Source organism: Acipenser ruthenus, chromosome 15 (genome assembly GCF_902713425.1).
Source record: "Acipenser ruthenus chromosome 15, fAciRut3.2 maternal haplotype, whole genome shotgun sequence".
Taxonomy (NCBI): Eukaryota; Metazoa; Chordata; class Actinopteri; order Acipenseriformes; family Acipenseridae; genus Acipenser; species Acipenser ruthenus.
The window spans coordinates 33,322,425-33,345,078 of NC_081203.1; the positions used below are offsets into that span (position 1 = coordinate 33,322,425).

General features: G+C 40.8%; 3 protein-coding genes across 13 annotated transcripts in view; 2 read left to right on the top strand and 1 right to left on the bottom strand.

Annotated features, from left to right (window-relative positions):
• Positions 1 to 5,140, top strand: part of LOC117422334 (calcium permeable stress-gated cation channel 1-like) — a 33,205-nt gene extending 28,065 nt beyond the window's left edge. For 5 of the 7 annotated variants that reach the window (XM_058988015.1, XM_058988019.1, XM_058988017.1 and 2 more), the window contains 4 exons: positions 578 to 745; positions 985 to 1,109; positions 1,550 to 1,624; positions 2,027 to 5,140. In XM_058988015.1, coding sequence (XP_058843998.1) covers positions 578 to 745; positions 985 to 1,109; positions 1,550 to 1,624; positions 2,027 to 2,236 — 578 coding nt within the window. In that variant the 3' untranslated portion in view covers positions 2,237 to 5,140. The remainder of the gene's footprint in view (positions 1 to 577; positions 746 to 984; positions 1,110 to 1,549; positions 1,625 to 2,026) is intronic. The other 2 variants (XM_034037225.3, XM_034037227.3) reach the window with 1 other exon arrangement.
• A 3,116-nt stretch (positions 5,141 to 8,256) lies between these two features.
• On the bottom strand, positions 8,257 to 16,784 carry LOC117422452 (neuroglobin-like). 3 transcript variants are annotated; one of them, XM_058988023.1, is made up of 5 exons: positions 16,770 to 16,784; positions 13,758 to 14,354; positions 12,648 to 12,756; positions 12,013 to 12,132; positions 8,257 to 11,173 (listed from the first exon to the last, which is right to left on the bottom strand). In XM_058988023.1, the coding sequence occupies exons 2-5, from the start codon at positions 13,865 to 13,867 to the stop codon at positions 11,021 to 11,023; spliced, it is 492 nt and encodes a 163-aa protein (XP_058844006.1). In that variant the 5' UTR covers positions 13,868 to 14,354; positions 16,770 to 16,784; the 3' UTR covers positions 8,257 to 11,020. The 3 variants fall into 3 exon arrangements, with proteins under 3 accessions (XP_058844006.1, XP_058844005.1, XP_058844004.1); XM_058988022.1 differs by lacking the exon at positions 16,770 to 16,784 and adding an exon at positions 16,500 to 16,755; XM_058988021.1 differs by lacking the exon at positions 16,770 to 16,784 and having other exon boundaries at positions 13,758 to 14,568.
• LOC117422451 (zinc finger protein 410-like) lies at positions 15,939 to 21,854 on the top strand. 3 transcript variants are annotated; one of them, XM_034037491.3, is made up of 13 exons: positions 15,940 to 16,105; positions 17,124 to 17,210; positions 17,325 to 17,375; positions 17,833 to 17,965; positions 18,318 to 18,503; positions 18,834 to 19,007; positions 19,228 to 19,387; positions 19,591 to 19,772; positions 20,104 to 20,193; positions 20,367 to 20,489; positions 20,702 to 20,836; positions 21,364 to 21,512; positions 21,627 to 21,854. In XM_034037491.3, the coding sequence occupies exons 3-12, from the start codon at positions 17,343 to 17,345 to the stop codon at positions 21,486 to 21,488; spliced, it is 1,341 nt and encodes a 446-aa protein (XP_033893382.2). In that variant the 5' UTR covers positions 15,940 to 16,105; positions 17,124 to 17,210; positions 17,325 to 17,342; the 3' UTR covers positions 21,489 to 21,512; positions 21,627 to 21,854. The 3 variants fall into 3 exon arrangements, with proteins under 3 accessions (XP_033893383.2, XP_033893382.2, XP_033893381.2); XM_034037490.3 differs by having other exon boundaries at positions 15,941 to 16,105; positions 18,816 to 19,007; XM_034037492.3 differs by lacking the exon at positions 20,367 to 20,489 and having other exon boundaries at positions 15,939 to 16,105; positions 18,816 to 19,007.
• The last annotated feature ends 800 nt before the right edge of the window (positions 21,855 to 22,654 follow it).

Genomic DNA, 22,654 nt, shown 5'->3' on the forward strand with positions numbered 1-22,654 from the left:
TGGAGAAGGTCACGATGAATCACCTTAATTGCACAGCAATGCGCAGACAGGCTCCCGGGCCGGGCTGCTCCCTCCCCGCCCTGACATTTCCAATCCCTTCATCTTCCTGCTTGATGGTTTCTCAGATAGCCCTGCAGACACCCATTACTCTGATGGTTTTGTGTAAATCTGCTGCTGGCTGATTGGAAGTGTGGCGTGCCACTAGACATCCAGGGGAACCTTACACCGCTTCCCTTCTGTCATTTTTTGTTACCCGTGTTACAGAAATGAACTTGGCAGGTCATGTTTCTGAGTGTTGTTACTGATAAGGGTAGACAATGACAAGGCTGCATCAGCTTTGGGACTCTGCACATTTAAAAGTTAACTTTATGCAGCTGCAGGTGATATTTTCACAAAACAAATGATGATTCTTGCTCCTGTACCTGCTTTCCAACGTTACAATCGTGGTAACTTCCTGTTACTCGGCACCCCCTCGTCTTTTGTGTAAATCCAGATTGTGGGCTTTGTTAGGGGCTGTTTTTCATCCCCCTACTCCTAAAATGTGATCACAAACTGTCTTCTTGTTTTCTCCCCATAGGACTCCTCTACATGATCCTGAAGCACCTGGTGGATCGCTACAACATCTACTATGCTTACGTCCCAACAAAGCTAAACCAGCGCATTCACTCTGCAGCCATCAGCCAGGTCATCATAGCTCCAATCCTCTGTATGTTCTGGCTGCTGTTCTTCTCCGTGCTCAGATTAGGTAGGTTTGGCTTCATGTTGAATTGAACTGTCGAGTACATGGGCACATGCAGAGCGCAGGTGTTCTCATGCCACTTGCTAGTTCATAAGATTCTGTAGCACTGCTATTCACCTCCACAAGTGGCACTTCTCTCCCTCTGGGTGTCCCTCTTAAAGGCGTAGCGTGGAATTAGACACTCGTACATGGTTCAGATCGCTCATGTTTTATTGTAATGTACAATCCTGTTCCTTTCTTTGCAGGCCCAGTTCGTCCCATCACACTGTTCACCTTCGTGGCTCTGCTCTTTTGCATCATCTTCTCTCTCTTTGGGTTCTGTTTGAAGAGACTTCATCCAAAGAAACCCACAAGCTACCAGGTAAGTGAGGTATGGCAATAAAGACAACATGGAGGGAGACCTGCCAGTCCTAACAAAACCAATGTTCTCTAAAGGAGGATATTTTAACAAAAGTCTAATTCGTACGTCATATAGAAATATACGGCTGATGTCTGTATGATTTCTTCTTTCCTGAGCCAGACTGCGATATACGTATTGCATCTCCAATGAGACTGCAATGTGATTTCTTTCATAGAATGTAACAGCCTGTTATAACTTTTACATATATATCTGTAAGCTTATTCACAACGACATCATTATCTATAAAAAAAAGTATTAAAAAGAAAATATATTTATTAAAGAAGAGGGCATAATGTTTGATTTCGTTGAAGGCAGAGAGCAGTGACCAGTAGCCTGCTTGTTTGGCAGCTTATTAACTCAATTCTGTAGCATTCCCTCCTGGACTGAAATTCTATTTGTGTTTGTTTCAGATGTCAGATCAGCACACCGAAGGGGTTTTCAGTGACAACGAAAGAAGCAGCGTGTCCTCCACCCCAAACTCCAACGTACGTGAAACAAAACTGCCTCCTCAATTCCATTCTTTTTCTGTCGCGTTCTCTTTCCTCCATTTGATTGGATTTGCACAAACTTGAACTACTGTTTTGGAAGAAATGTATTTTTAGGACAATGTCTTCATTTGAACCTTCTGTCTTGTGAACATGAACAATAGATTAAGCCAGTTAAAATAAAGTAGTTGTTTAGTTTTTGTAAATGGACTGGGTTGGTAGAATCTCACTGCTGCCACCAGTTTCTTTTGAAGTAATATGTCAGAGTGGTTCATTTCATCATTCCTGGTGTTCATTTCAGCAGTTCAGTTTTTCCTAGATGACCACGCAACCCTTTTCCACTGTAAGGCATTCCTACACAAGTAAGTTTAATATGAGCATGTGTTTCTCCTCCCTGTAAAGGTTTTTGTGGCCTCGGTGCTTCAGGAACCTGAGCTAGGACTAACGCCCATGCCATCACCGGCACACCAGAGCTACGGCACCATGGAGAACAGGATGGAGACGCCCAGGACCGAAGAGGAGACCCACCCAGAGGCCTTTGAATCGGACCTTGAGAACCGGCAGTACTTCTCCAGCGGACCGCTGGTCGACAGCGATATTGGGTACCATTAAGAGGGATGTCCACAAGGATCCAGAATTCATATCACTAAAGAATTGTGCTGCATTTACCCAAAGCTTAGAGGAAAGCCTTCGCCTGGTTTCAGCATCTACACCCTTGCTATTGTCACCAGTGCTGCAGCAGAAGCAGAAGCAGCTTGCATGACAGTCCCTTTCTCCTGTATGTTCAGCACACAGCTTGTGATGTGCTTCGATGTGTAAAGGTCACTTAAGCAGGATGGACAGACAAAGGGATGCAGGTGTTAATTATCGAATTTGGAGAATAACTAATATGCTACTTACAGTAGCTGTTCTGTAAGACCAAGGCAATGCTACTTAGCTATTCTGTAATTTCCCGTTGGGTATTTCTGGTTAATTTACAGTCAGACCAGACTGGCATTTCATTTGAAGTGATATTTTCAGTTGTGGCTTGGCATTGATCTGTATTATTTACAGCTTCCCAACTCTGTTTTGTAGACAGGCTGATGTGTGTTTTGTCACAGGCGAGCCCCAGTCCATTAGAAAGGCTGTGTTTTTAATAGAGGACACCAGTCGGGTGTGTCAGGGGACTTGCCAATCCTGCATTGGTAAGGCCACTCCAGATCCACTGCTCCACTGCTCCTCCACCCAGAACTGACCACCTACTGTCATTCCTTCTGCCTTCTTCTGACACAGGCTTCTAAAATGGACAGCCCATTGCACGTGGAAATCATTTTGATCCTTTTGTTCATAGTGTTCCGACCTCAGGCTGAAGTGAGAAAAAAAAACACTCAATGCAGATTTGATGAAGGACAGTATTTATATAGAATGAGTTTTGGGCTTTTTGTATTGTTTATTTTTTTAAATATTCACTACCATTTTGTGCAGGCAGTGGTGGAGAATTCCTATCTCTCACCTCTAAAGAGGTTGTAATTAAGATTACAGGGCTAAACTTGATTCAGTTAGAGATTAGCTCCTTTGTAAAAGACACTATCTATGACAGATAAACTAGAGAACAGTGTAATGCATGGGACCTTTGATTACTGTCCGTCTTGATTACTGTCTATCTTGATTACTGTCCACCTTGATTACTGTCCGCCTTGATTACTGTCCGCCTTGATTACTGTCTGTCTTGATTACTGTCTATCTTGATTACTGTCCGTCTTGATTACTGTCTGTCTTGCTTCAAGGTGATAATTTTTTTTTGTACAAAATGTTCATAATATAATGCAGCTTATATACAGTGATACCTTTTAAGAGCTTAATAACATGCAACCCCCGTGCAGATGCAGTGTAACCCTAAGTGCATGTTATGTGAGAATAAAGCATGGGGTTCTTTGGTTAGGTTTTATGGCAAGGCTTGAAACAGTGATTTACTCTAGACAGGACTAGAAAGAGGGAGTGCTGTAGATATCTATCTATGGAGGTGTCCCTGTACATAGGCTTTATATATAGTATGTTTACATGCTTTTCAGCTGTTCAGTTTCAAGGTGTATAATTGCCTATACTTTGCTGTCGAAACAGGCACGGAGTAGAGAGTGTGTATGTTGCAATCCTTGTTTAAAATTCCATAGTGTACCGGTCTTTTCCCTCTCTTTTTTATCTGTCCAGAATATTGAATGCTGCCACTTTTTCCTCTAGCGTTTCATGATCTCTTTATATTACAAGAGTGGAGGTTTTCCTTCTCGTTCGAATGTGTACGAAGAAAAGAAAAGGTGTTGTGTAATAATGTTTCCTGTACGGTGTTGCTGTGCCTTGGAATAATCTCCTTTACTGACAATCCAGCATGGCCTGGGATATGCTGCATGGATTGAAACTCGGAATCAGGAGTATATGGGTAAAAAATGATGCACAGTTTTATGATCAGCAGAATTTCCCTGCTCTATGACTGCATTCAATCAAACCTCCCAGTTATAAACTCCTAGTGCCAGTCGTGTTCTGAGTAGAGCGGTCGTCATGCCACAGCTAGATGCCCTCTAAAGCCTGTAACTCGCTTTACATAGCAGTCCAAAGCCTGAAAGCAACGTTACCCTTTACTGCCCTTTACTTCCCACACCTATTTTGAATGCCTATTTTCTCAATGCCAAATATATTGGACACTGGGCAGCAATGGTTACAAGTGTCCTTATACACAGAATAACATTCGTTCAGTTTTCTAAAAGCGTTAATATCCTTATATACAGTAACTGTCACTCCAGTCCGTTATGTAGCAGGTAATGACTCCTGCGTCCAACATTAATGCTTAATTAGGAGCTTCCTCTACATTTCTGCTGTCACAGAGATGTACTGGGGTCGTGGCCTCATACAGCATGTCTGGTTAAATATTAACATAAAACAGGGGATTGATGCAGGTCACAAAGTAGCTTTGTTGGTTTGTTTCTGTTTTTATTAATGAATGTATTCCAAAATATGCCATCATTAACTCTGCACTACTAATATTCATCATGCACTTCTGACTACACCACGAAATAACCCTGAACGGCTGGTTTCACAGAACCTGGTTAACACTAGTCTTGGATTACCTTACCTAAGATAACATTAGGGCAGTCCAAGCTTAGTGCGAATTGGGGTCTGTGAAACCAGCCATGAAAGGGGGTCGCTAAAATAAAAACCTGCATAAAAGGAATATTCTGAAGAAACCCGACTGCCTTTCTAATATAGTGTTACAGATGGACCCTAAAAGTGTGATTGTCTTTCAGAAATTCACAGATGACCTCCCAAGTTTCATTTTAGAAGATGTGTTACTAGGTTGAACAGAATACAGTCTGTTATTTTCCTGCTGGCTACAGTGTATTTTTCCAGAATGTATACACAGCTTTAAAATAAGTTTGAGTTGAATTGACCTATTTTGAGCTGAAATTGTATATGGTCTTTTAATGAGTGGGTTGGGTTTAAGTGTATCTAAACAATACTGTATATTTCATTAAAATCTTAACAGTTTGTGTGCTGTGTGTCTTCTGTTCAAGTATTTTCTAGGACCCTTTACATTCAATAAGAGGCATTACAAACACATATTGAATCATGACATGACATGACTGCCGTTTACATTCAGTTTCAGCGGCCGTTGTGTTAGGGACGAGCGATGAAGCATTGCATGGATTGAAACTCGGAATCAGGAGTATATGGGTAAAAAGTGATGCACAGTTTTATGATCCACAGAATTTCCCTGCTCTATGATTGCATTCAATCAAACCTCCCAGAGCGAAGAAGCATTGCACTAGAATGTGTCTGAAGATGCTGTTCTTTTCTACAAGCTGTTGATGTAAGGCGTGGTGACTTGTGTTTTCATGCTGCTGACATGCATTGCTAATCTGCAATGACAAGCCTCTATCTGTTTGAAACATGACGCTTTGCAACACAATACAATGCAGGTTCTCGTGTTCCAGAGCGCACGGTACACACAAAGTGCATGCTGAGCTTACTGCAGGATTTTAATAACCTCAACCAGACGAAAGCAACAGCTTTGGAATGCATCAGGAAGAGTTGAGGCTTGTGGCAAGATTCGAATTATTTTGATGGGTAATAATTTCTTAAACGTATGCAGATGCAGCTTTTCTCCCCATGACTTTATTAGCCTCTTCTTGTGAAACTGTGTGTGTGCATACTAAAAGCCTGACTGTGGTCTCATTGCATACTGAATGCCTCATTTACTTACGAACCCTCTCCCTCACTGCCCCGGAAGGATGGTGAAGATTCAAGCAACATTAGTGAGTGCAATAATCCTAAATAATCTATTGATAATGCAAAACAAAGCCTGAAAGTCATGCACATATCCAATGATGAAGTGTCCTGTTAATCATAGCAGTCATCGTGGAAAATAAAAGCCAGTTCATTATGAAGAAGGATATCATAGTGACTGTCTATCCTGACTCCTTTTTAATATATTGATGATCATAGGAATGTTACAATTGGGGGGGTGGGGGGAGTGTCTCTCTTATGAGTAAATAGAAATGCTTAGGTAAACCATAATGTCTTCTTAAATGAAGACCAATGAAAATTGTACTTAGTTTCCTCTTTTTATTAATTGTTTCCAGATAAGAAATATTTTTCTCTTGACTGTGTTCCACCAAAACCAGGATTGTGCAGGCGCTGCCATTGGACTGTAACAGATGAAACCCCACCCACCCGTGAAGCCAGGTGCTGCCATTGGACTGTGTCTGATTAAACCCCGCCCACCTGTGAAGCCAGGTGCTGTATTGGGCTGGTCTCACGGGATTCTGGGTGATTTATTTTTCCTCCCTGCCCCCAGTAACCTCCTAAAGGTATAAGCAGCACAACATAAGCATTCAGCTGAACACGAACTGTCAATAAATATGTTGTCACGGTAACCCTAAATCCCAAAACACATAATGTTCTTCTAAAAATAATTAATGCTATTCCCCCTCAGGGCCTAATGGATTTCAAAGTAATATCTCCATCTTCACGTTGAGAAATGAAGTAGGCTTTTGAGCTAAACAAGCTTGGGGTTTCAGAGAGCTTGAGAGAGAGGCCAGTGCACAGCTGAACACAACTCATACTGATTTCCCCAGTTGCTCTGGAAGCCCGTGTAATCACTCCTCATCATCAAGGCTCTAAACACCAAACTGATTTTTTGACAAAGTTTTTCTTTTTAACTGTGCAACTTCAACCCTGCAACAGGGATATGCAGCTTTTATATCTGAAATAATACGTCTCGGGGGGGGGGTGTCTTTTAAACAGCATCCGAACAGACTTGTGTCGCAGAATTAATAACTAAGGAACAGCTGACGATAAACACTCCACTGTTTTTGATTCTGATAAAATGATCTCTTTCTAAGCTGCAGCTGCAAGGTCTCTAGTGTGAAGTGTCCTTCTAAGGTTTTTGGCATAAAGACTAGTTAATGAGCAGAGGCATGCTATAACATTCTACACCGTGTATCCATGACAACAACCCTCTTCACCAAGACCTTGGCTATTAGAAACACAAGTGCACAATACACAGCCTGGCAGCTGCCCTTAGCACAACCTCAAAAGGAAAGAGGAATCCTTTTAAAATGGAGAGAGGCTGAAAAAGAAAATACCTGAAAAGGATTGCCAGGGGAATAAAATGCAGCTTCTAGACAAAGATCTAGCAAGGTAAACCATTTTTACAATTCAATGCTGCGGTGAACCTCCCCCGTGCACGCTACAATACAATGCAGTTTGCTTTTATATAGCTCTCTCCATGCAGAGCATCCCAAGAGCTTTACAATAAAAACTTAAAGAAATTAAAGCAAAAAGCCACTGGCCAACCAATCCAGCTCAAGAATAAGCTACCGCAAACATATATGTTTTCAAATTTGATTTAGACGACTCGACTGTGCCAGCATCCCTCACCCCTCCTAATTTTAGATGATTTTGAGGAACTGCCAGAAGTTCAGAATTCACTGATCTCAAGGTGCAATCAGCAGCAGAAGCTACCAACGTTTCCTGTAAATATAAAGGCCCAAAACCATGAAGGGCCTTGTAAGTAGTAAGCAGACAGTAAATCCGATTTGAGATCAGTCACGTACGGTATTATTTCTAAATAAAATACATTGGTTTGTATTGCATGAAAAATAATTCTCCTCCCTCTCTCAGGCGGCAATTAGTTTCCTTCTTTGGTAAGTACAAGTGAAACGATAACCTCACAGATCTCTCCCATGGGTCTCCCGAGTGCTGTCATGTAAAACAATTTGGTGAGTGCAGAAAGCTACAGCTTCATTTTCAAAAGTTTCATATCCCGAAACCAGTCCCCAGGGAACAGGTTGCAAAAGCACAATGACTTTAATCACAAATGTCAGAATCCTCCTATAGATGATTGATTTTTTTCCCCTGCAAAACCAATATGCTTTTCACTAATTAGCGTTTTGTTGCACAAAAAATAATTGCACAGATTATCTTTGTGGTGTGTTAAGAAAAATGTACACACAACTGCACATACTGTAATAATGCTGTAATTCCATCACGGAGTTCTGGTTACACAACATAAGAGAGCAAAACTCTATTAAAAAAAAGCAAAAGTGTGTAAATGGGATATGTTGTGCATTTTTGAGTTCACAAACTGCATACGAGTAGAATACATGAAATTATTTTTATTTGCGAAGAAACAGGTGGGTTTCGTACACTACAGAACATTTAAAAATGCAACAGATTTATTTACCAAGCTGAACAAGTTTGGAACCAGGAGCTAATAATTTGAATAGTCAAAGGTCATTAAATAGTATATGCTTTTGGTACAAAAATGTTCAGGCAAAGACCAATGTGTGTTCAAAACAGATGAGGTAGACATTAAGACAAGGCAGAAAGTTGAACACTTCTATATCACAATGGAGAGTCTTGCATCCTGTCGACTGGGCATGCTTAGGAAAGTGCCGAGAGCAGTGAGATTGGCTTTATCAAGGGTTTGAGCACACTGCTAAAACACACACACAAGACCAAAAGTTAGAAATCCAGGCAGCACACAGATATCTCTTTACACTGACTGAGCCTGTGATTACAGCTGTGAAATACGTGGGCTGATGGCTCTCGGAAGGGAGATGTTGTTGGAAACACTTTACAGGAAGTGTCTCTAATTACTGTGTATTTACAGAGTAGTTACTTAGCAAATACATGTGTACTTACACATAATTACAATGTCATGAGGCATAGTTACAATGTACTTCATATATGGACATACAGAATTGTATCAGAAAAGGGATAGGGTTATAAGGTGTAGAAAGAGGGACACATGAAGTACATTGTAACCATGTGCGAGCACACGTGCATGTAGTAAGTAACCACGGGGTAAATACACAGTGTAAAGTGTAGTGATGCTGTGAGCTGTAGGACAGATACATCCACAGTACGCAGTAAAGGGAAGGCCTGGTCTCTATCTGCAATCCCACTGCTGCTTTCTTTGGATAAGCATGCTCAAGACAAAGATGCACATCACCCTTTCAAAGATAACAACAAGTACAGTATACAACACTTTATAAAACACTAAGCCACATTAGCATAGGTGTAGATAGTTACCAAAAATACCTTGGCATTGTTTTTGTATCGTTGAATCTGTGCAGTACAAAGATTTCGTCTGCAATTCACATGAGACTAATTTACACAACCGAAAACCCAGGACAGATAACTACTGGGGTTGGTATTCATTTTTCATAGCTGCTGGTAACTGCAGAAAAACAAATAGCTGGCAGTAAAGTACAGCAACATGCAGTAAGAATATGATAAAAACCAAGTCAAGAAAGCATTGGATCTGGAGAATGTGTTGAAAGAGCAATGACTGTCGAATGTGTTAAATCATTCAGGAGAAGTAAGCATTTTACCAACCCAGTATAGGGATAGAGACCATCTTCAAAAAAACGGTTGCTGAAAATCTGTAGAGATTTCTTCTGACAGCAACTCATTAAAATGCACAGTGTGATCTTTTCTCTCAATGGATGAAGTACTGATAATCTTTAGTTTACACCCCTAAGCACTGGTTGTAAATCACCACAAGCCGAGATACACGATCACTTTCCTACAATTCAATAAATGTGTATGGATAGGTTGCTGTTTCATAAATCCAGCTAAGGGTAGGGACTAATGTTTAGGAAAAGCATGTCTGTTCAAAAGGGTGCAATGCAATGGTAAGGTTATTGATATTGTGAGCTAATTCAGCTCAGCACTGAGGAACCTGAATGCAGAAACAGGAACAGCTTTAAAATCCATATCAAATGGTGTACCAAGAGGTGCATGTTGCATGACCGTATTAGGACTGTTAAAGCAAAATGAGTGAATTCTATAGGGTGATATAAAACTGTTGTCCACAGCTGCAGGGTGGAGAAAGGAAGGAATCTGGGTGTTATGCTATACACTAAATGTAGTACCTTTAGCACAAGTGGTTAATGAAGCAAAACTGAATCTTTAACAAGAGAATAATCAGCACTTCACAGAGAAGGGGTTACTGTGTAACTGTTCCACACAGCTCGACATTGTGCCTTCATTAACACGAGGCAACCACACAGATACTGGAGCTACACCCTCGTACAAGCTGAGGTACAGAGAAAAAAAGGAATGGCATGCTATTACCAATTCTCTACGCACAACAAATTGAGATACGCATTTTCAATCATCAGTGTTCAAAAATAAGGTTGTCGAACACAGCCTACTCTAAATAATAAAAAAAGACAAGAGTAAAAAAGCATTAAGTCACAATTCTTATCTTTTTATAACAGTCTGGTATAACTTAGTCTAATTTTGAACTCTGTGTCAGCTGTGCAACACAGTTCACAATTCCTGATCATATTTCTAATATATGCAGCTCTAACGTTAAATTCTTAAACTGTAAAAGCTATTTATATAAAGTGTACTCCGCAATCCCAACCCCATGAACTGGGATCGCTGGTCTGTTAAGGAACAGCATAGAAGTTTGCTCACCTAGCATGGGCCAAGCTATTAGATACAGACCGGCCTCTTATATACAAACAAACTAAAACCACAATGAAGGCTTCCCAGCAACACTCCTTCTTCAGAATGTGGCGGCTCTAACTATGATCGCCGCACATATCCTGTCCCTGCAGCATTACCTTTGAGAAAATAATTAAACAATGTTAAACAATTCATAATATCCCTCTTCCTTCTCTCTCATGCACAGCCAGTGCAAGAGCCCCAGTAACACAGTGAGCCTAGAACAGCGACGTAAACTACACCCCCCTTAGGTCACAGAGTTCACTCTCCTCCCTTCAGTCGCTCTCGTTCTCTCCTCCCTTCAGTCGCTCTCGTTCTCTCCTCCCTTCAGTCGCTCTCGTTCTCTCCTCCCTTCAGTCGCTCTCGTTCTCTCCTCCCTTCAGTCGCTCTCGTTCTCTCCTCCCTTCAGTCGCTCTTGCTCTCTCCGTTTTCTGTCCAGCCGCTGCTCATTGTCTCCACCACGATGGCATAGAGGGTAACCCAGGCCTCTCGGAGCTCCATGCTGTAAGCTGGTCCCAGACTGCATTCCAGCATATAGAGCAGGGACTCCCCAACAGCCTTGACAGAAAACAAGGGCACTGAATTAAAGCCAAACACTTTAGAAGAATAATCCTGAATAATGGTTTATTTTTATTAGAGAACGCAACAAGTGACACATGCTTTTTTTTTCTGTTTTACTAAAACCAATGCCTTAGTGGCTGTAAAATCACCTAAGCAACCAGCAACTAAACAAGCCAACTGCTAACACCTTTCTAAGCATTCACCATGGTAAACATACATTTGCTAATCTTTAGCTTTCACCCCTAAGCACTGGTTGTAAATCACCACAAGCCGAGATACAAGATCACTTTCCTACAATTCAATAAAAGTGTATGGATGGGTTGCTGTTTCATAAATCCAGCTCAGGGTAGGGACTAATGTTTAGGAGAGGCATGTCTGTTCAAAAGGGTGCAATGCAATGGTAAGGTTATTGATATTGTGAGCCAATTCTGCTCAGCATTGAGGAATCTGAATGCAGAAACAGGAACAGCTTTAAAATTCATATGAAATGGTGTACCAAGTGGTGCATGTTGCATGACCATATTAGGACTGTTAAACTGCAGCAATTGTCAGGTAATATTTAAAAACAATAGATTCTACTCTACAGCTCTGGCCAACAGTTTTGCATCACCTAGAATTTCAGGATTGAGACATCATTAAAGAAAAACAAACTAGATGAACATAATTTAGATCTTTTATTTAACATCATGTAATCAAAGTCTACTGGAAGTATCAGGGTATTGCTGGCCATTGACATTAGGGTGAGGGTTTAATGGTAATAAACACAGTTAAAATATGCCCTGCCCCTGCCCCAGAACTGACTTTGTTAATATTATAGAACGTAATGAATTACTTACATTGAATGACTGGGTTTTCACACCGACAGCCTGGTGCTTCCGACCCAAGTTCACAAGGTATTCGACCAGGCAATGCAGGTCATCGAGATGGCTAACTGCAGCATCTATCACCAGCATCACCTGCGACAGGCACAAAAGGAGACTTTTACTGGAGCTGAAACTTCTGCAACAACTGAGCCTCCTTATTTCCTCCTCAGACAACAACCACACTACCTAGAGCTGTGAAATACAGGATACCCAGGTCAACATCAGATAGAAAGAGAAGATTTAGAAGAGAGAGTCAGGGTCCTGCTGCCAGAGTTATGTGTTTCCATGTTTACATTTTGCATCAAAAGAAAGAATCCCAGAAAGCGGGTGGATTTATTGACCAGCGCTTAAACAGGATCTCCTTTGAAGCTTGGGTTACTGGGACTATGCATGTATTAAACTGCAAATACATATATTTCGCTTTGGGGCTCATTTTCAAAGCATTTTTATTTCACTTTTTTTTTTTTAATCCAAAAAGTAGAAAATACCTGGTAAAGTTACAGAAAACATGCTGGTTTGAGAGTGAGATACAAGCTTTCAAAGCACCATGAGCCCCACTGTGGATTCAGTACCTTGTAAATTGTGTAAGTAATGATGTTGTTCCAAACCTTACTAATGTGATCAATGAATTCCGGGCTGGAGAGGCACTCCTGCACACTACTGAAGGCAGCGTTGTAGTGAAAGAGCTTCAGCAGCTCTGGCTCCAGCTCGAACAATCTGTCAGTGAAAGAGCAGACACAAAGCACATGAGCGCTTTCTCTAGTCAGGGTGGCTTTCCTTCACTGATGTCTTTGTGGTTGGGATGGATTGGAAACAGGGTTAATTCCACTCAGCTGTCTCCCTGCTGTACTCCACATGTATCTCAGCAGCACCTTGGGGAGATGGCAGTCTCCTTTTTCATGTCATTTAATTCCATACTAATGAGGACTTTGACCATTCACCCTGCCAGGCCAAACAATTATTAAAACCCAAGATAAGAACATTTTAAAAGGGCCCTGCAGCAATTTGGATGTAATGTCAATTACAATGAGAATATATAAATACCCTATAGAGAGAAAGAGAGGTGTTTATATAATTATAAGGTTTAAGAATATTGTGGCAATTTACATTACATCAAAAAGTTTAGCCGCTATTGTGGAACACGCAGTAAGCCCATGAATGCCAAATCGGAAGACAGCTCTGATGTCAATTTTCTTTTTTAGCACCTGGACAGAGACTTGTGCACAGAGGAGGCCAGGATTACCTGGCTAATCTCAGCCTCTCCCTACTTCTCAAATGTAGCTGCTTTCCTTACCAAATGATCTTCAGCATCATTTCTGTGGCACTACAACGGCAATGCAATGGGACAATGGTAGCGCATTGCCAGTTATCATGGTATAAGTTATTGGTAGACGGGTACCACATATTTTGACAGACATCACAATGAGTTACTTTAATCTCATATTGCGGCATGCTTTTTTATATTTCATAAACAACAGTTTCCATTGTGGCATGCCTTTATTATTTGGAGACTGTGCTATCTTTCTATACAGTCTGCTGGGTTAAGTTTCAACATTTCAAAAGTCCTGGTCTGCTTCATTCACACTGAAGTAATATCAGGTATGTGCTCTCAACTGATTCTTGAGAGATTTCCCTTAGCCCTGCCATTTATAGCACTGACTCGGTTTCTACACAAGAGAAATAACAGCAGATAAAAAGAGAAGCAGAAGGCACTGCACCTGGCAAACATGACAGTCCCATGTGGGAGTTTGTTCTTCCCCAGTCTCTCCCAGCTGTCCCTGATGAGACCCTTGTCGTTCGCTGTCAGCCTCTCTTCTCCCTGCTCCATCTTCCGCTCTTTTTTATTTCACCAGTTCACTTTGTCTTAGTTCAGTTTTCTTTTAATTGCTACTGAATCGGAGATGGCCTCACAACTCCGATGCCAATAATATTCCAGCAGCAATCTTCACTGAAATCGTCTCCCCGACCTCTGAGAAAAAGGCAAGCGATCCGATATTATGATTCACGACAACATGCCCTGTCAGCATGATACGTGTAAGCAGAAGGCTATTTCAGTCCCCTGGTGTGCCTTTATTGCTGCTGGTTTTCTGGTCTGTTTTTTTTGTCTGTTTTTGCTAATGTTAATACATCCTCTGAGGGCTGCTTCTGCTGCCTGTCCCCCTATGGCTCAGCTCCCATCCTTAGCAAGCGTGGAGAACGCAGCCCCAGTGGTGTCTGCCGGGCTGACTGTTGTCTGCCTCTACTTCCCTCTGTCTTTGTTCCTTCTTCAAAAGCAGATTCTCTTCCCCGTAGGATCTCCCTGTCTGTAGCTCCTCCTGCAGGTGACACAGCGGTGGCCTTAGACACCCAGGCAGCCCCTCCTGCTCTCCACATACCAGGAGAGGCATCATTTACAGTCCTGAGAAAGACAAACCTGATCGGATACATCCCCCTGATGCGTGTTTGAATCCACTTGTCAACATAGCCTCCCACAGTGACAGCTGCTTATAGTCATCTACAAAACTATATGCTGCAGCAATACCACAATACATTGGGTACAGTTACTTTACAGCAGTGCTGGAGAGTACAGTATCTACAGGGTATTAATTAAGTGGGGCGTCTACCTACCTCATCATTACTCTTTTATATACTGCATTACAAAGCTAATGTGTCGGAACTATCTTGTCTAGAACACTGCAGGTGGGCTGGAGAACTGTGAATTGTGGTCCACAGATTCCTGCTGTGGTCAACAGTGTTTATTAAAATCATCTTTACACAAGAGCAGACACGCTAGATTCTGGTACCAGTTTTAAATTTTATTCTATAAGAATATACTGGTACCACTCCTTTGAATAATTAGTTGCGTCTGTACTAGAATTGTATCAGAATAATTAGGGCTAAACAAGATTTAATGAAATGTTTAAAAACAGGTGAGATGGATTAATTTATCTGTAATATCACTTTATAAAAGTTTATAAGGGTTATTACCCCTTTATTGGTCTATGAAAGTAAAAGCATAGCAACGTGTAACAGAAGATTGTGAAAACATTGTAAACTAGCATAGATAAGCATTGTAAACCCAATAGAGAGGCATGGCAAACATATTCAACCTGAATTCAGCTGTGTGTACATCACAAAGGGGGAGATTCAATACAAAATACAACACCTCAGGATAGGTGTCCCCAGCGTCTCACCTAGAGGAACGGCCATGTGGAGTCAGACAAGGGTTCAGTAGGTTTGCAACATCCAATTGTTACCTCTCAGGGTTAAGCAGCAATAGAAGATATAATACAGGTTCTATTGACTTACCTCTTATTATTTACCTCTCAGGGTTAAGCAGCAATAGAAAATATAGCTGTTAATCCAATTCTGCAGAAACTGGGTAAGGAAACTTACTGTATCTGTCACATTTTTATATTCAGATCCAGTCAATGTGGTTCATGATGACCTACTCTAATTTGGAATTTACAGACCATGACCAGAGCACCACAGGATGCCATTATGTGCAACCACAGTTTAACCCTTTTGAATTAAAGTTTCCATGTATAATAGAGTAATGGGACTAGTTTCACAAAGCAGGTCTAGGTAGCAGTCTGCTATACCCAATCCACTTCCATAGCTTCCTAGCAGCCTGCTAAGTGGCAATGCTTTGTGAAACTGGCCCATCTTTCTTAATCTTTAGTGCTCATCTTTACTGTCTGATATGTATAACTCTACATCCTTCTTAGCAAGGTATATGTTACTTCAGCTTCCATGTATTTAGAACAGCAGTATTTAACAGTGTGATATTAAGATTTGAATCATTAAAAATTAAGCATACAGATAGCTATCGGTTTTAGCTGGTGCGTCATTTTTTTGTTTTACCGTCCCCATAGCATAGCCCTGGAGTTTTGAAAAACGCGTTAAAACAAACGTAGCGCAAGACGAAAATTATTGTCCCAACAGCTGCTCCGTAGAGAGGAAATTATTTAGACGTACATTTTTGTAAACAGAGAAGGAAAGAGTACTTACAATACAAATGGAAATAAACTTCAAAACAAATGTCTATCAATCACGTTAGAGGTGAAATGAAGGTATAGAAGTGTCTGTAAGTACATTTAATTAAGTGGTTTGTTTAAGCCAAACAAATGAAAGTTGAACTGTCTATATGTTGGCATAACAACGGAGATGCATGCCGTGGGTCGGTTTGAAATTCGTTTATACAAATATACATTCAATATAATAATCCGTTTAGTTTATAATTTTCATATAGAAAATGTAACAGTATTACACAATTAAAATTTTGACTTTTTTTTTGGCCATTTATCGACTGAGCTAACTACACGTGAATCGTGCTAATCATTCGGATTATTGAAATGCCGGTACAGTGGTCATTTACATTATACATAGTTCTGATTCTAGCTGCTTTAGAAAGAGTTTATGTTAACATGTTAATGTGTGTCTGAATATAGACAATTAAAATGTGCAAGATCTCGAATTACCTTAAGACGACGAACCTCAAGCCCCGGTAGAGATAATTATCACCGTGCTTTTGGGACAGACTAGGTCCTGACACGACAGGGGTAAAATAAAAATAATAAAAAAATACTGTCCGTTACTGTTTTATAAAAAGTTAGGGGTGGTAGTAAGACAAATGACGATACGTTTACTTGCATTTCATTTCCTCTTGAAGTCGGAACTTCGCACAGAATGCACGGGTTTGTATTCTGTCTGTTCGGAAAGTTGTGGAATGCTTTAAGACCCTTACTTACTCTGTTCTGCACACACAGTCTTGCCATAGTACATTTACTAGCTGCGCAAAGATTTCTCCCATTTTATTTAATAAATGCTAATGAGGTTGTTAAATGTTTCAGTTATTTATTTCACCATGTTTAATTGTAACCTAATCTTAAATACTGTATTTTAAAATAATTATGGCAAATAATTATGGCACCCCCACTTTCAGTACATAATGATTAGTTGTTGTTGGAGTGTAGTACCTTCAAACACTTGATTGTGAACCATTTGAAATTATCAGAAATGGTTAGTATTTTTCTTTAAATGACCTGGTGTGGAACATGAGGGCTTTCCTCTCACACAGCAATACTGTATTACCCGCCTTTTAGTTATGAAAATGAGAAGCTGAAACTGATCAGATGAATGCTGGGAGCAACAGTCAATGACCATCCTGAAAAAAACACTTGTAACCCAAGGTAGGTACTTTAAATCACTAACAATATTCTGTATCAAATGTACAGTAGAATAACTTTTGAAGAAAATTAGGCTAACTTGCTGAATATTCAAGATGCATGTCTGTTTATCTTCAGGTCTCAAAGGTTGAATCCATGCTCTCAGATGAACTGGACTCCAAACCTGAGGTATGTTTTAAAGTAGCTGTCGAGAAACACTCCATTCTCACCTGTGCTGCCTGGTAAACAAATGTCACTGGCCCAGAGAAACCATACTGTTAATGCTTTTTGTGTGAGTCATTGTAATTCCCTGCTGGGGATATATTAGAGGCAAGTATCTGCATGTACATTCACAGTCACAGAAACCTGCTTTTACAAGTTATTGATTGTAAATATGGGTGTAGACAAAGAAGGAAATAAGACTCCTATTGCAAAGCAGTTTCACACATTCCAGGTTTTACTACAAGCCTGATTAGCCACAGTGTGTAGCAAGCTTAGGTTTGTCTCATTAAACTCATAGTAAAACCAAGATTGGATCAAACTGCTATGCATTGGGAGCCTTATTCCATCCCTGGTTGATGCTGTCTATATGACTGTTTTTTATTTTTTGTATGTGCACCACTGTATAACTGTTCTCTCTTCATAGCTGCTGGTTGAGTTTGTTCAGAACGCATCAATCCCTTTGGGGCAAGGTCTGGAAGAGTGTGACCCCAAGGGGACATGTTTATCCCTGCTTCCATGCTCTGAAAACTCAGTATGTAGCCAGCTACAGTTAGCAGGTAAATTATATTGCCTATTTGCAGCTGTACTCTTCCCTCTTATAAAGCAACTTCTCGTTGTTAAAAGTCCCTAACAAAGAGCAGAATATTATGACTAAACTACTGCATGTTACCAAAAATGTATTGATGCACCTAAGTGTAGGGGTGAGCATTGCTTAACACCCAATTAAGCATGAGCAACACAATCTAGTCCTCCGTCACATCACTCAGTTTGCAGTTCTGTCATGTTTTGAGTACACAGTCCTAGTGCATTCAACAGTAGCTTGATGGTGCTTATCACTAGAACCATAAATATATAAACCCTCGTTCCAGTAAGGATGCTAATGTATTACATTTCTTTTATTATTTCCAGGTACTGGTCTAAGCCATCAAGCTTCTCCAGCCTTATCTGATTATGAAAATGAGAGAGAGTCACTAATGGTGCAGCTGCAGCCTCACAGATCTGTGAATATCTCCCCCACTCCCAGCTCTCCATCAATCTTACATGATCTACAACAAACGGACAGCACATCCTTCATACTTCTGAACCTAGCCAAAGGTATCGTTGGTCACACTGCTTATTAGGAAATGTGTTTTGATATGTAATATGACTCCATTCTGCATAACTCCCAGCACACTTTTCTAATAAACACTGACCTCACTACCAGCTATCAGTGTCCTTGTCAAGGCCAAGACTGCAGTATTAACTAAAGACAGCAGATGGCAGAAGAAATGACTCCTGCAGGGGGAAACTATGAAATGAACAAATACACATTTTCAATATTAATTCCTTGCTTTTAGAGAGTTAGACTTTAATTATCGTCAATAATGTAAGGATCGTTGGTTTGAATAAAGACCGTCTCTAATGTAGGGCTGGCCGCCTCTGCAGAGCCCTTGGTGTTTGTCCAGGATGAAGTCTATGATCCCGGGAATGAGTTTTCTACCAGTGAGAACGCAGATGGCAGCACACCCTGGTACCTCCGAGTCCAAGAGCTGGCACACGACAGTCTGATAGCTGCTACACGGGCACAGCTGGCAAAGGATGCCAAAGCAAGCAACAGTGGTAACTATTTTATAACTGAGATTTTAAAAACATGGCTTAAGTTATACCCCCGTCTTCAGTGCTCTTTGGTGAAATAAAAGGACATCTATAACAGCTTTAAAATCCTCCATTAATATGCAAGGTTATTATTATCTTCAAGATTAGCAGACAGCTGTGTTTCATGATTCTCTTGGTCTCAGACATGGCATAACAGCATTCTGTTTTGGTGTCACGCTGGTAGGCGACCACTTGCATTGTTACCAATCTGAGGGACCAAAGAAAGAGGTGAACCCCTCAGGGGAGCGCCCACAGAATGAAAAGAGCCTGAAGTGCACATTTGAAGGGTGTCGGAGGACTTTCACATGGCCGGCTCACCTCAAATACCATTTAAAAACACACAAGTAAGTAGCGACTTGACCAGCTATTTTTAATCTATAAACGAGAGTTTTAAGCCGCCTTGTCATTTTAACAGTTTATTTAGTATATAAAGAAGGCATGGACAAATTTTAAAATACCAATCCATAGTTGCTGTTAGTGGTCTGAATTTGAAATTGTGCAGAGGTATGAATACCCCAAATTCAGGGCTTCGTTGTCTCGCTGACAGGAACGACCGGACGTTCACGTGTCGTGCCGAAGGCTGTGGTAAGAGTTTCTATGTGTTGCAAAGACTGCAGGTCCATATGAGGACACACAATGGAGAGAAACCCTTTATCTGCAATGAGAAAGACTGCGGGAAGAGATTTACAACAGCTGGAAACTTGAAGAACCACAAAAGAACACATACCGGTGAGTGGGGATTTATTGTGAAGCGGCAACTAATAAAGTACTGTTGAAGAAAGAGGTTTTAAGTGTGTTGTATATGGCTTTATGAACAGTGGGTCTTTTCTCACTGTTGGGTCAGTGCATGCTGTTATATTAGGGGGTTATTTTTTCAATATTGATCTTTCAGTATAGTCTTCTGCTCCCCATAAGACCTTTGGTTTGAACCACTACAAGCTCTGCCTAAAGAATGCTTCCCCTTCACTTCATTGAAGGGTCTCTATATATATTTTTTAATTGGCATAAGAATGTGGTTTTGAGAGTTTTTAATTTCAAAATGTTAAATGTGTCTTTTCAGGTGAAAAGCCCTTCTTGTGTGAAGCAGAAGGTTGCGGGCGCTCCTTTGCTGAGTACTCCAGTCTGCGGAAACACATGCTTGTGCATTCAGGTAAAGCAACATATTTTAGCATCTCTATGTGACACCTTAGATTATGCTACTAGGGATTCTTTTCCTTTATTTTGCAATGCAATAGTCACACACATTGTATTTGTAAGGAACGCTGATCAATGTTTCTGTCTTTCAAGTGTCTTCTATGAGAAGTGTGCTGTGCTGTGTTTCAGGAGAGAAGCCGCATCAGTGCACTGTCTGTGGGAAAACCTTTTCTCAGAGTGGCAGCAGAAACGTTCACATGAGGAAGCGTCACAACGCTGCTGCTCCTGCCAGTGACACAAGGGGAGAGGCTGGTAACAGCAATTTTATATAGGTTTTATATATGTTTAGGAAAAGTGTTGTATGATTTTTCACAGACAAAGCACAGTACGATAAACCTACTGCCCCCATCAGAGCTTCTTATTTTTGACATGGAGAGAATAGCTGAAAGATTACCTAGCCTCTCTTTGATATAACAACAGTTATACGGTCTCATTATTGTTACTTTTTCTTTACCTTCTCTCAGGGGATGCTCTGACACACAGCAGCTTGCTGGAGGACCAGGGGATCGCGAGTGACAATGTGGTTTCCATGGCAACGCAATGCTCTTTGGAAGTGGAAAGGATCAATCTGCATCACAGCATGCTCAGAGCACCGGAAGGTAAGTTACACAGTGCAGTCTTAACGGTGGTATCTTGTAATAATTGGACCGATGACTGTATTATTGTTAAGCATCCCAGTAAGGAAACCTTCTCTGGTGTGACAAATCTACGTCCTTTTCAACTGCTAATCAAATGAGCCATTTGAGATACTGACTTCTTATTTTCAGTGTTATGGAAAGTGTCTTCACAAAGTGTTTTCTTTGACTCTCTAGATAAAGTTCAGTTACAGGTGCTGGCCAGTACAAATGACCTATTTCACTGACATTGTATTACGCTGTGTCCATATCTATGAAACCCTTTCTCCTGGTGGCTGCTTTCATCACAAAAACCCTCATTTCTAGTTTGGTTTTGTGACATCAAGTGCCAAAAGAAAAAAACTGACACTGACATCACAGGCAATGTCACATTTATTCTGCTGCGGGCGGTCGAACCCTGTTAACTATCTGCACTATTTATTTTACCCTTCATACCTGTACAATTTCTATAAATTCACTTAATTTTCTTGTTCTTTATGCCATGTCCATAGACTCCGATGTCCATAGAAACATTCCTTCTGCATCCATGGTCGTCCTATCACAACCACATGACCTAGTTTCCATGGCTACAGGAGGCCATACCTATGGGGAGGAAGTTGTGGCTTTATTGCAATAAAAATATTTTTTTTTAATGGTTAAGGTAAGAGAATAATTGCTGTACTTCCTAACTTTATTTAAATTATTTCACCATTACAGTTGCTACTGAATTTCTCAATAGGCAGCGGCAGTTAATATGTTAATACTGTTTTCACAGCCTCTGAGAAGACATTAAGAGAACCTTGCTGCCTCCTGCATATGTGTTCCATTGGTCTGGAGAACAGAAATCCCCAAAGACGGAAGCACTGGGCTGAATCAGAAGACAGAAAATGAGTCCGCTTTTGAATTCTTCCGTAGCTACCCGTTAGTCAGGAGCAGTTTATGTGAGGAAAGTAAATGCTGCATATTGTTACAGGCTACAAATAATAAAAAATAAAAAAGATTATGTCCACTCTTATATTTTAGTTATTACCTTTCCAGGATGTTATTTGAATTGTCATTTTTTTATGTTATTTAAGCCTCTTAAGACATTTGTAAAAGGAAACATTTATTTATGGAGACTTCATTTGTTTGGGATCAGAAAAGCTGGTTTCTGAATTCCGTTGCTTGTGAATGTGTTTGCTTGTGTAAAAATTTTGTTTGGTTTGTTAAGAAATAAAAATATACAAAAGCGCTAAACTGCAGTTTTCCGGGTGTGTGTTTGCGATTCTGACGCTGGCCAGCCTTGACCACATTTGGTAAAGTGGCGTCGCGGTCAAGGCAAACACAGCCCCTGGAAAACAGCAGTTCAGCGCATTTTTATTCCTAACAAACAGAAATATCCAAAACAGCATAGAAAACAAAACCACACCCCAGCTACGGCTATCTTGGTGCATAGACAGGGCAGAAAGCACAACCTGCTGCTCTCAGCCCTTCTCCTAAACTAACTCTCTTCCTCCGCCCCAACAAACATTTCTTTGTTCTTTTTAAATGGTGTGGTGTCTTCTCCGGGTAGCTACTGTAATTGACTGATTGATCAGGCAGCCAGGAACTGCATGCCTGGCATTCTCGGGCTGATCAATCAGACAGTCAGCCTCCCGAGAGAGACACCACACCGAACCAGTTAACTTATTTAAAACCACCCGGCTGTGCAAAGGGTGGCCATCTTGGCTCCAGGCTGTTCCCCTATTCTTGAGCCAAGGTGGCTGCCAACCACAGAAACATATTTTAATGTGCCAGGCCTCTGCCCTGTCACACCAAGGCTTA

Coding starts and splice junctions, on each gene's coding strand:
- LOC117422452 (XM_058988023.1), bottom strand. CDS start 13,867: ATGGAGCAGGGAGAAGAGAGGCTGACAGCGAACGACAAGGGTCTCATC. Junction 12,757..13,757: donor GGGACTGTCATGTTTGCCAG/GTGCAGTGCCTT, acceptor TTTCACTGACAG/ATTGTTCGAGCTGGAGCCAG. Junction 12,133..12,647: donor TCATTGATCACATTAGTAAG/GTTTGGAACAAC, acceptor TGCCTGTCGCAG/GTGATGCTGGTGATAGATGC.
- LOC117422451 (XM_034037490.3), top strand. CDS start 17,343: ATGCTCTCAGATGAACTGGACTCCAAACCTGAG. Junction 19,388..19,590: donor TACCATTTAAAAACACACAA/GTAAGTAGCGAC, acceptor TCTCGCTGACAG/GAACGACCGGACGTTCACGT. Junction 20,194..20,366: donor ACACATGCTTGTGCATTCAG/GTAAAGCAACAT, acceptor GCTGTGTTTCAG/GAGAGAAGCCGCATCAGTGC.